Source organism: Cygnus atratus, chromosome 22 (genome assembly GCF_013377495.2).
Source record: "Cygnus atratus isolate AKBS03 ecotype Queensland, Australia chromosome 22, CAtr_DNAZoo_HiC_assembly, whole genome shotgun sequence".
NCBI lineage: Eukaryota > Metazoa > Chordata > Aves > Anseriformes > Anatidae > Cygnus > Cygnus atratus.
The window spans coordinates 7,690,489-7,702,559 of record NC_066383.1 but is presented as its reverse complement, the minus strand read 5'-3'; the positions used below and the strand labels follow the sequence as shown (position 1 = coordinate 7,702,559).

At 62.0% G+C, this 12,071-nt stretch overlaps 1 protein-coding gene across 4 annotated transcripts in view; it reads right to left on the bottom strand.

Annotated features, from left to right (window-relative positions):
- PHLDB1 (pleckstrin homology like domain family B member 1) overlaps positions 1–12,071 on the bottom strand; it is a 28,509-nt gene that overhangs the window by 5,089 nt on the left and 11,349 nt on the right. For 2 of the 4 annotated variants that reach the window (XM_035555816.2, XM_050715046.1), the window contains exons 7-16: positions 10,780–11,037; positions 10,564–10,701; positions 10,196–10,333; positions 5,645–5,800; positions 5,415–5,525; positions 4,952–5,041; positions 4,275–4,397; positions 1,125–1,241; positions 921–1,023; positions 561–605 (exon numbers count right to left, since the gene is read on the bottom strand). In XM_035555816.2, coding sequence (XP_035411709.1) covers positions 561–605; positions 921–1,023; positions 1,125–1,241; positions 4,275–4,397; positions 4,952–5,041; positions 5,415–5,525; positions 5,645–5,800; positions 10,196–10,333; positions 10,564–10,701; positions 10,780–11,037 — 1,279 coding nt within the window. The remainder of the gene's footprint in view (positions 1–560; positions 606–920; positions 1,024–1,124; positions 1,242–4,274; positions 4,398–4,951; positions 5,042–5,414; positions 5,526–5,644; positions 5,801–10,195; positions 10,334–10,563; positions 10,702–10,779; positions 11,038–12,071) is intronic. The other 2 variants (XM_035555819.2, XM_050715047.1) reach the window with 1 other exon arrangement.

The following is a 12,071-nucleotide window of genomic DNA, read 5'->3' as shown; positions in this document are numbered from 1 at the left end:
TTGCCCACACTCAGACACACGCAACGGTGGCAGCCAAGGGGCACATGCGTCAGGCTGGCAGGAGCAGGCTGGGCAAAGCACTGGATGGGGAGCAGCCTGGGACCATGCTTGCCAAGCCCCCACACCAGCTACAGCACCCCAAAGCCTCACCTCAGGGAGCTCTGGCCTAAAGAATGCCATGGACAGGGATGTTGGTCAAGGTGGCAGCCCCTGAGGTATGCCCGCTCTTGCCCCTTCACTCACAGACACAAACATCTCAGCACAGCACCAGGTGCTGCTGAGCCCCGCCACAGCACAGTGCTCAGGGGGACAGGGAGGCAGGGCCCAGGCTCCCACACGCCCTAGGCGGATGCAGGTGCACAGAGCAGCGAGCTGCTCCCAGCTCCTCTCGTGTGGAGCACCCGCAGGGGCTAGGGGGTTTGTCAGTAACCAGACACTGACAGGCACCCCGGGGTCCTGGCTGGTCTTGCCCCCTCCCCATCCACGCAACAGGCACCAGCGAACAGCCATGCTGCTGCCTTGGGGCCACTCGAGGCAGTCCGAGCCACTCGCGTTTCTACCTGGTACATCGCCTGGCTGCAAGGGCTCTGCTGAGAGTGGGTCGGCTGGAGGTGCACCGTCAAGTGGAGGGGTTGAGGGAGGGGGAGAGAGAGGGGAAAAGCAAGAGACTGTAAGAGAGGCGCCCGTGTCCCGCTGGAGCCTTGCTGCTGCCCCCAGCCGTGCTGTCCACAGGGCTCCCACAGCCCGGGGCAGTCCCGCTGCCCTCGGCCAGGCAGGAAAGGGACAGAGCCACGTTCCTTCCTCTGCCAGGCACCGGCCAAGATGTGCAAAGAGGCTGGAGCACAGCCAGAGCCCGGGCTGCCCTGGGTGGCTGGGATGGGAGGCGCACCCCTGAGGAGCTGGGGCGGCGTGGAGCTTACCCTTCTGCTGCAGGGCCAGCTGGCGCTTGGTCTCAATGTCCTGCAGCATGGCCGCCAGGTTGCGTGGCAAGCTGCCTGCGTGGCTCTGGGCGTGCGGGGGGCCCTGGGGCAGGACAGCACATGGTGAGCACGGCCTCGCGTCCCCGGGACAGGGCTGGCACTAGGCAGCAGCCCCACAGGGCACGGCTCCCCCTGCAGCCATACCTTGGGTGAGGGGCTGCGCCCCAGCATGGAGATATTGAGCTGCGAGGATGACGGGGTGCTGCTCTTCATCCGAGGGGGGAGCGCACCGGTGTCGCCCTCCATTTTGGCACGATAGACCTGGGCACAGAGAGGCAGAGGTGAGTTGGGAAAGGGAGGCTGCAAATTCCCACAGTGGGCAAGGGCTGAGAGCAGGGCTGGCCCCACATTCCCCTCACTCCAGCAGCGGTGCCAGCTCCTGCCCCACACACACAGCACACCACAGATCTGCTTGCCCCAAAGGCGCCAGCACAGCGTGGTGCCAGAGGACACAGGACATGGCCCCGTGCTGCCGTGGGCTCCAGCACCCAACCCCGAGTCCCCTCCACACTTGGGCCTCCCCCAGGCACAGCAGCTTTGCACCATGCAGTCCCCACGGCCTGAGCCGCTGCCTCAAGGGACTACGGGGGGAGCAGGGCATTACCTGGAGAGACTTTTGAGAAGAGTGAGCTTTAGCTGGAAGTGGAGGAGGGGAAGAACAAGGAGAGATAGGGGAGGAGGAGGTCTCAAAGCCAGCCATGACCTCCTGGTACCACTTCTCTAAATCAAGAGGCGGGAGCCACACTGGGCCCCCTGGAAGCTGCTTCTCCATCTGAAGAGATATTGCACGAGACAGGAGGGAGGGTCGGACGGACAGAGAAACACAGTGAGAGGGACAAACACAGAGAGAGTGAGAGGTCAGAGCATCCCTGCCCTGTGCCTGGGTGGTGCCCAGCCCCAGGGAGCAGGGCCGCAGGAGGGGAGGTGCAGACCCCAGGGACCCGTGGTTCCCGGCTGAGCCCCAGCAGCTCCAGGACACCCCTGCCCCTCTGCAGGCCAGCACCACGGGCTGGGCAGGGCTCAGGCAGGTGCCACCCAGGCAGCAGAGCAGCAAGCAAGGAGCTGAGCAGCCAGGGACAACTTCCTGAAGTTTTTTGGGCTGCACGGCAGCACGCCAGGCACCTCAACCCTCCCTGCATGTCCTTCTCAGCCTGCTGGCACCCCTCACCACCAAGAGAGTGCTCAGGGGCAGAGGGAGGGAAACAGGACACAAACCTCTGCGGAGATGGAGGGAGAAGAGAGAGCCAGCACAGGAGGAGGAGGACCGCAGCCTGGGGATGAAGAAGCTGGAGGGGCACGGCCCAGCGGGGAAGCGGCAGGGGCACAGACGCTGCACAAGATCCCCGAGAGCTGCTCAACGGTCACGTACTGGGCAGAGAGAAGCAAAGTGAGCCGGGAGAAGGGACTGTGGGCAAGGGTGGCCAGACAGAGACAGGCACAGCGGAACAAGCAGTCGGCAATGGAGACAAACCCCCAAAAGAGGGCTTAACATCCCCAGGAGGAGGGCCAGCTGGTGGTGATGACAATGCTGCCAGTCTCCCCAGTGCTGCAGAGCACAGAGCAGGGACATCAGATGTCCCCTCTCCAGACCCTTGTCTTGCCTCCAGCCCAGCCCAGGCCAGGCACCGCGCAGGGGACAAAGCTCTGTCCCAACCTGCTCTGCATCCTCCTGACACGGGAGCAGTGGCAGAGCCTGCAGGAGCCAAAGGCAGAGCGCTGCCACGCTGACCCACTTGCTCCCTGCTCTGCTCCCGAGCCTCGCTCCAGCACCCGGGGGGTGAACCCTATCTGGAGCATACGAGACACACTCCCCAGCTAGGAGACAGGGTCACTCCCATCACTCCTCCTGCTCAGCTGCAGCAAGAGAAATTACCCAGCCTAGGAAAGAGGCAAGCGCTGAGCACCAGACACAGGAGGCGGCCGTGCAGCCAGCCCACTGCAGCTTTGCTTCCCGCAGTGCTGCCCAGGACGCAGAGCGGGCAGCCCCTGGAAGGCAACCCGAGCATGCTCTGGAGCGGGTACCTCGTTGGCTGCAGAGGGTACAGCAAGCAAGAAAGAGCGCTGAGCAGCAGCAGGGGCAGCAGCAGAAGCTTTAGTGTCCAGGCTGGAGCCATATGCATTGCTGTAGAACCTGAAAACGTCAGACAGCCTCATGTACTCCTAGAAATCCACAGTGGAGGAGAAGGAGGAGAGTTAGACCCATGTGCTAGCTTCACGGCACTGACTGCAATGCAGGAGTAAACCTCCCCATGCACGCGCACACCCCGCCACCACCAGCCAAGCCCTTCCCTGCCAGCAAGCGGGGCCAGGTGTCCCAGCACACTGCCTCTCTGCTGCCTTAGGTGCAGCATCACTGGCTGCTGGGGAAGGAGGGCTCCATCCTGCACTGCCAAGGCTCCTGTCACCCTTAGCCCAGGATCCACGAGGTCCCAAGCCAGGGCATGCTGGTTGCAAGCCCTCTCTGGTGAGGCAGCACTGGAGGAGGTGCCTCAAGCCGCTCTGGCACCAGCCCAGGCATGGGGCTAGGGCCGAAAGCAGCACCCCTGAGAGCTTCCCCCCCCCGCAGCCCTGCAGCCACCATTCCCATGCCACTGCCAGCCAACACCAGTGCAATCTGGAGCAGGCGAGGGCAGGCAGAGTCCCTCTGTGCAGCCCCGCAGGGGTTCAGTGGGCAGAGCCCAGTGCTGCTGTCAGCGGGAGTGCTGGGCACCCACTGGGAAGCCTCACATGTGCAGTAGCATGCCACAGACTTTCCCTCAAGGCTTAGGCACTGGCAGAAATTCACAGTTAAGTATCTTCTGTCAGACAGCTCAAAAGCCACTTCCTCACACTTTCTGAACCAAACATGTCAACGCGATGAATTTCGGAAAGCTTGTTCTTTTCTTTTGGGGGGGGGAAAAGCCAGGCTAGCAGGATGGGCAAGGATGCTGTCAATTCCCCAGCCAGTGGTAAGCACAGAGAACACTTGGGGCATCTGTGCAGCACAGCGCAGTGCCAGGGTTCGAGCAGATGGCAGCAGCATGTTGTGAGTGCTAGCCTGTCACAGGAGGAGCACAGCAGGGACAGGCACCTGGTGCCAGGCTCAGCTCAGCCTCCTGTGTTAACGAGTCCGGCCACCAGACGGCCAGACTAGGGACACGCAGGGCACAGCGTGCTGCCCCGAGGCGCTGTCAGCCTGTGTAGGGGCTCTGGTGTCTGCCTGGCTGCCAGCAAGGAGACCCAGGCAGCAGCTCGGTCTGCCCAGCATGGAGCAGATGGGGCAAGCACACAAGCACGTGCAGTTAGTGCCATTACCTCTTGTGTCTTGGGGTAGGAGTGGGCAGAAGGAGAAGCTAAGGAGGCAGCTGCTCCTGGCAGGGGGCTCAGGGGCTTAGTTCCCTCTAACAGCTCATAAGACTCTGAGATTTGGAGGGTTTCCTGTGGGAGGGTAAAGATCACATAGGCAAGGCAGGCACAGGCAGCAGGGACACAGCAGCAGGAGCCCCTGCCCCCCCGGCAGGCAGAAGGACGTGACACAGCGGCACAAGGGGACCCCGCCATCCCACCCCTCTCCTAGCAGCCGACGGGGAGGCACCACAGCCACGGCCCCCTGGTGAGAGCTGGGCTGGGAGGCGCTCTGCAGCTGCACTGTCCCCCCTCTGGTGGACACGCAGCCCTTGCTGTGCCGCCTGCTAACAACACGGACTGTCTCGGGGCTCTTCCAGCATCCCAGCAGCCTGGAAGAAGATGCTGCTGCTCCCAAGTCCAGCTCTGTTGCATTTACCTCCCTCCCAACCTGGTGATGGTTCCTGCAGCCCACAAATAGGCTTAGAGCAGCCAGGAGCACTCAGCTCTAGCCAGAAGGCACTGGGGAGCAGAGGAACTGCTGCAGACAAGAGCTTGCTGTGCACCAGGCTCATCCCCACTGGTGAGAGCAGCTCTGCATGGCAGGAGAGCAGCTCTCAGGACAGTACCCATATCCTCCCAGTTACCTCTTTGAGTGCTGATGACATCTTGGGGAAGCTCCTGCCACCTGTGACGAGCTGGTATCGCCTCTCCAGAGACACAAGCTTCTCGTTCTCCTGAAGCACACAGTGACAGCAAGAAGGTTATCACCACCCCATGGCCAGGCCCCACCAAGCTCATCCCAACTGCCAGCACCTGTTGCAGGAGGAGGCAAGATCCTGTCTCAGCCTAAATAGCGACAAGCCCCAGCTGGGATGCTGCAGAGACCTGTCCTACCCTGCACGGGGATACATCCAGCCCCAAGATTCTCTCTAGCAGAGGCTGCTGCTGGGGCAGCTCTGCACGAGTAGTATCTCCACCCCCTCCCAAAGCACACCCAACGCTTTGCACACTCCAGCACCCACAGCGCAGGCACGAAGACCTGTGACGAGTGGCTGGGGCACCCCCAGGACCAGAGAGCGTGTGCTGGCCCAAAGCTGCCAGCATTACCTTCTGCAGGAGCTGCAGGATGTTGTTCCTCTCCTTGGCCAGGCGTTCAGCCTCCTGGGCGCTCTGCAGATGGATCTGGGCAGCCTGAGCATCCAGGGCAGCCACCCGGTCCTGGGGGACAAGCAGGGGTTGAGCCGCTGGGGGGAAGGGAGGGGAGGAGGCTTGGCTGGGGGCATGGGGGTGCTGGAGGGCAGCTCAGCCACATGGGGCCTGCTGCCCTGTGTCCCTACCTTCCTGTGGGCAATGCTGCGATGGTACTCAGCCCTGCTCTGCAGCAGCTGCTGGCTCTGTGTCTCACGCTCCTCCTCGAGCCGGCTCTCCCTCTCCAGCTGCTGGAACTCCAGGTCCTCAAACAGCTTGGTCTCCGTCTCCAGGGCCTCTGCTTCCTTGAGACACACAACGGGGCAGCTGCTCACTCCTTTGCCTCAGTGCAGAGGTAATGGAGGAGGCACCAGGCACAGACCCCGTGGGATGAGGAGCTCACAATAGCTGGGAGCCAAGCCCAGACCTTGTCCAGACCAGCTGTCCCCACGGGACCCTGTTCAGGCTGGAGCTGTGCCCTGCCAGGCTGTGGAGACGGAAAACAGCATGCACCACCACCGCCAGCACCAGCTGTACGCGGGGAGCGTGGCAAGCACCCCCGTCACCAAGCTGATGGCAGGCAGAGCCCACCACGGACCGACACCGTGCCAGACAAGCACCCTTGGGACCTCCCAGCCTTGAAGCAGTGGGAGCACCCTGGGACAGAGGCACTCAGCTCACGGTCTGAAAACGCTGCCCTGGCAGCGCTCGCACTGTGGGAACGTATTTCCCACACTTCGTGAGAGGGACGGATGCTGCTCCTGGGCCACGCGCGGCACAGAGGCAGCCGCTGGGGCTCCTGCATACCAGGACCACTGGTGCTGTGCCACCCCATCACGTCCTGGTCCACAGAGCATCCCTGCCTGCCACACACCATGGGCAGCACCCACTGTAACACAGACCTGCATCCAGCACAGGAGCATCTGCCACCAACCTGGAAAGGGTCCGCGAGCAGGCTGTGTGTGAGTGCTGCAGTGAGAACTGCTCTAGCCACAAGGGAGGGTCAGCAGCTACCGGAAAACACCAGATAATGGGAAAAAAATGCTGTGGACTGACGCTAACATAAACCAACGGGACCGTGTAAATAAATGCGCACAGGAAATAGCTGGAAGCAGACACACGCAGGGACATGGAGCGCCCTGAGGTTCATCCTGGGGAAGCAGCCTGGGGACAGCACTTCAGGAGGACAGGGACCAGCTCCTGCACACCCAGCACCAGCTCCCACAGCCAGCGCTGGCCCAGCCAGACACACGGACACAGCTATGCCTGCACACCCTGGAGATGCTCAGCGTCCTGTCAGGATGGCCCTGGCACAGGGCTCATGTCTTCCTCCACAGCTCCTGGGGGGCAGGCAGGGGTGCAGCCCCAGTGCCCCACGCCTGTGTGCAGGGCAGACCCTGCTGCGACCAGCTGAGCAAGTCCCCAGGAGGGGACCCCATGCATAGCGCAGGGCTCTGCCGTGGGGCACACAACTCCTCCTTGGCACCCTTGGGGCAGGATCCGTGCTCATGCCCTGCCTGGTCCAGAGGAGCCGGCCGGGGCAGCCCCGCGCTCTGCCGAGCCAGCACCACGCCGCGGGGCCAGGCGAGCGGCAAGCTTACCAGCACGGCGCCAGCCTCCTCCAGCCCGGGTGCGACGCTCTCAGTGCGGCCCCAGCTGCCAGGGAAGAGCTGGCCTAAGCTGGAGCGGAAGGAGGTGGGCCATGGTCCAGGAGGGGTGGGGGTGAGACACTGACCCTTCGCATCTGCTCCCGCAACTGCTCCCGCATAGACTCAGGGCAGTTATCAAGGTGGCTCTTCGACTCATTGTAAAGCGCCCGGAGTTTCTCTAGCTCCTTCCTTTCAGCATCAACCTTTGCCCTTTCCTGAATCAGGGGAGAACAAAACAAACAAAACAAGAAAAAAGAAAAAAAAAAGAGAGAAAACACTTCTCAAATCCGCGCCATGCAGAAGCTGCAGGATTAGAAAGTGGCTAAGCCAGAGGGGCACATGGGGAGGTACGCGGGGGCATTTACCAAGAGATTGAAAGAGCAAAAGCCACAGGAATCCCAGGCTGGGTGATGTTACAGGGGTTACAACCAGCCCTGGACCTCAGTTTCATGTTTCTATGCCAAAGATTTAAGGGCAGTGAAAAGCTCAACATTGACCTGGCTTCGCAGCATGGCTAAAGTCATCCCAATCCTGCAAACTGCCCATCACATGGCTCCAGGAGCTCCAGTCATTGCCAGAGGCCCCTGCTTTGCTGCGCAGCCATCTTCAGGATAACTAGAGACTTCTGTTCACGATGCTCAGGCAGAACCCAGGACATCGGCAGTTAGCCAGAGCAGGTCCAACACACCAGCTAGGCAGCCAGCACACACCTCTCGGTAGCAGCATGGCTGCCTGGAGAACGGCAGGAGGCTGAGGACCACGGTCTCCTTTCAGAGCTGCTTGAGCAGTTCTTCAGCACGTCAGTGGCAAAGCAGATGTGTGACAAATGCTTGTTTCTGGCTGCTGTCTGTACACCAGAAGACACCCGGCTGGTAGGGCGGCATGCCCTAACCCTAACTGCTGGCGGCTGTGCTGGGCCCTGAAACGCCTCCCGCTCAGTGCTGCCGAGCGTGGCCAGGTCGCAGCTGCAGCAGAACCGGCACAACAGCAGCTGGCAGCATGGGCCTGGCTAGGGGCTGCCTCCCAGAGCTCCTGCAGCACCATACAGGGCTGAACACCATGAAGCACTACATGTAACGCTTGTCCAAGCTGCTGAGTGCAGGAGAGCCAAAAAAGCAATCAGGAGTCCCAGCTCCCCGTCTCCAGGTTCTCTGCAAGGATAAACCCATGGCACACTGGACCCTGCGCACGCCATGCTTCTATGCACTGTTAAGGCAAGGAGAGCCCTGTCCTCACTGGGACACTGCTAAGAAACCCTGCAAACCCTTGCAAGCCTTTAAAGGCATTTTGCCCATTAATATTTTGCCTCAAGATCATGTTTCACAAGCATCTTTCACTAACTTAGCTTCTGCGGTATTTGTCACTGCTCAGAAGTCAGGTAATAACGTTATGTCATCTGTAAACACGCCTGTGTGGTCCCCTTCTGTGCCTGGCACTGGATTGTCCCCGCACTCTGCAGCCAGCTGTGCTCAGTGGCAATGGCACTGGTGGCACCAGCACACCGCTAGTCCCCTCGACCTGCGGCTCTCCCACCTGGCACCAGCTGCAGATGCATCCCTGGAGCTGGTGCAGGATCCCCCCTGCTCGCTCAGGGCAGAGTGGAGCCGCTCCTTGCTCCCCACGGCACAGGAACACTGAGCTGGGGCTGCCGCTCACTCCTGGTGCAGACAGGAGGTAACACAGAGGGGACGCAGCGCAGGCGGGACGTGCCACTGCCCCATGCTCCCAGGGGGCTGCTTGGGAGGTGAGCGCGGTGCCCAGGGCTCTGGGGCACCCATGGGCAGGGGAGGCTGCAGGGCGGGCAGGGGTGTCAGATATTAGTGGCAGCGTTCAGAGCAGGCACGGTTAGAGCGAGTTAGTGCAGAGTGAATAGGAAAGCAGGTGGTTGAGTCAGCAGAGACTCAGGGAGTGAGATTTCTTTTTGCTCCTCTCCTAGCTCTGCACAACACTGCCTTACACTAGAGAAGACATCTGCAAAGGGCTGGAAAATCAAAAACAAAACAAAAAACGTAACGCCACAGGGGTCCTGTCGTGACATGCTGGTGGCAGCTCAGCCCTACATGGCTCCAGCTGCCCACGGGCACTGAGCAACACAGGTTGGGCTCCTGCAGCCAAAACCCAGGGCTGCCCCAGGAGGGCAGGGATGCCAGCATTGCTTCATGGTGAGGGATGGCACCAGCAGACAGGGAAGGGACATCAGCTTCAGGCAGCAGTGAGCTGGGCACCCCGCAGCTCCCATGCTCCCAGCTCCACAACGGCTGGAGACCCTGTGGTTGCCCCACAGGGCCAAGCTGAAAGCATCCCGGGGAGGCGAGCTGCAGCCTGTCCTCCTGCAGGGACCACAGCAGTTGCAGCAAACAACTCCAAGCCCAGGAAGGGAAGGAGCTTGGGCCAGTAGCCCACACTGCACCCCAGACCTCCTGTCAGCCACTGAGCTGGGTGAAGCATCCCACAGAGATTTCCTGGCCAAAGCTAGAGAATGTTTGGAAGAGGGGGGCACAGCCACCTCCAGCAAGATGGATGCTACAGCAGTCACCACCACTGCACATGACCCCGCAAAGAATCCCAACAGGCAGCAGAGGTGACAGGCTCACTGCAAACCTCAACCAGCAGCAAGGGCAGTGCCAAGGCCCCGAGCCTCAAGGTAAGTGCTAGGAAGGCTCCGCGACACCAAGCCTGCCACCAAGATCCAACACATCGCATCCCCAGAGCCATCTCTGCCCTCCTCCAGCAGGGCTGTGGGATGCTGCACTGGTCCCAGACAGACAGGGGAGAGGGAAAGCCACCAACCGGCTCATTCACCTCCACCTCTTCCCCCTCCGCACAAGCACAGATGCTCCCTCTGTACTTGAAAATGCCCGTGGTGACCCCATGGAGCTGATGCTGCACGTGTCACCAAATGCCTCAGCAGACCCAAGGGACAGGAGGACATGTCCCCCAGGGGATAAATGCAGCCTGGGAGACCCCACCAGGGTCAACCCCACAGGTGAACACCGGAGCTGGGAAGAGCACACCACAGCCCCAAAGGGACAGTCCTGCCTCGGGGCTCACCTTGTCCCGCTCCTTCTGGATGCTGGCGTCCAGGCTGGAGAGCTTCTCCTGCAGCTGCTGCACCACCTCCTGCTCCTGCTGCAGCCGCACCGCCTCCGATTCCCGCTCGCCCTGCAGCAGAGCCCGTTCAATCTCCGCCTGGGTGGGTACAGCCACATCAGCACGGTCCCAGCCCCCTCTGCTGCCCTGCACCCACTTGGGTCCTGCCAGGACAGGACAGGGAGGTGGCCCGGCTGGACATGAGCCACAGCGAGCAGCTCAAGCTCAGTCTCAGATCACACGTGCTGCCCATGGGATCAGATGCCAGCCAGTGATGACAGTGAGCCACAGGGCGAGTTAGACCCCAGCAGGGCTCCCCAGACCCTCACCTCTCGCAACATCTCCTGCAGCTGTTGCTCCAGGTCCTTGACATGGCCTTTCAGCTCGTCCAGGCGACTGAGCACGCAGGCTCGCTCCTCCTCCAGCCGGTGTGCCTCCTTGGCCCGGGGGCCCACCAGCTCCTCATGCTGCAGAGAGTGCAGGTCAGCACGGCATGGGACAGGCTGGGGTGGCGCAGCACAGCACGGGCATCCCCATCCCCTCACCTCGTGGTGGGTGCTCTCAGTGCTGCTACACTCTTCTTTCAGGTTCTCCTCATCCGACCTCTCCAGGCTCTCCCTCTGCCGCAGCACGCCCAGCTCCTCCGGGGCACAGCCCAGCCCTGCGGTGCCAGCGCCCCTGGGCGCCTGCCGGCCAGCATCCACATCCCCAGCCAGGAGCCGGGGTGCATCACCCAGCTCCGCGCCATCCGTCTTGGTGTACTCGGCACAGAGATTCAGGATAGTCTCCAGGCGCTGCCGCTCCTGTGGGGAGGCTCAGTTAGCACAGCCCTGCAGCACCCAGCCCAGCCCACACCACAGATGGAGCCTGCAGCATCCCGCACCGACACCGACTGCCTGCATCCCTGCCAGGACATGGGCCTTGCTGCCTGCTGTGCTCCGGGAGGGTATGCACCGCCCGTCCAGCACGCGGGCTCTGCCCAGGCTATCTGGGAGCCAACGAGCAGGCAACAGGAACAGTGGCCCCACTCTGGAGCATGTAAGGGAAAATGTTTTTTGGGGGAGCGCTGGCTCCAACAGCTCATCGCAGCCATGCCAGTTGGGCTCAGAGCACTTCCACTTCTCAGCAGCGTCCCCTTCGTGTCACCCAGCCCTGGGTGCCTGTCCGCCCCCCCCCAGTCACTCTGAGATGTCACAAGCCTCCGCACGCAGGAAGCGCTTCCCCTTGCTCTGGGGACATTGCCCACCTCAGCAGGTCCCAGCCACCTTGACACGCTTCTGGCACCTCCATGCACCTGGGGGCCACACTGCTCCACGCCCCCAGCCCGCCCGCACTCACTCCAGCCCCAGACGGCAGCCAGACCGTCAGCCCATGGCACATGTGATGCGCCTGGAGCTGGAGACAGGCTAATTACAGACAGCAGCCCCAGCCGAGCGCCGTGCTGCCTCTGCATGCCACACGGGGCTATTTCTAGACGGTGATTCAGGCCATCTGCACCCACCATGAGTCAGGGATGAGCAAACAGGGATCCTGCTGCCCGGCCAGACGGGCACCAGCACTGCTGCCCACGCTGCTGCATAGGGACGGGCAGGGGGCAGGCAGCACCCCAGCTGGGGTCCCAGCCAGCACCCAGGGCAGGCACCCCCAGCACACAGAGCCCCAGAAGGCGCAGGCTGCACCTCCACACCAGCCTGGTCCCCTCCCTGGGAAAACAAAGGCGGTGCTGCCAACAAAGGTGTGCACACCAGTGACGAGCACAGGTTGTCCTGGGCATGACACCAGTGGGGACACACGTGTCCCTGCACTGCGCACCCCAGATGCGCGAGCCAGACAGAGC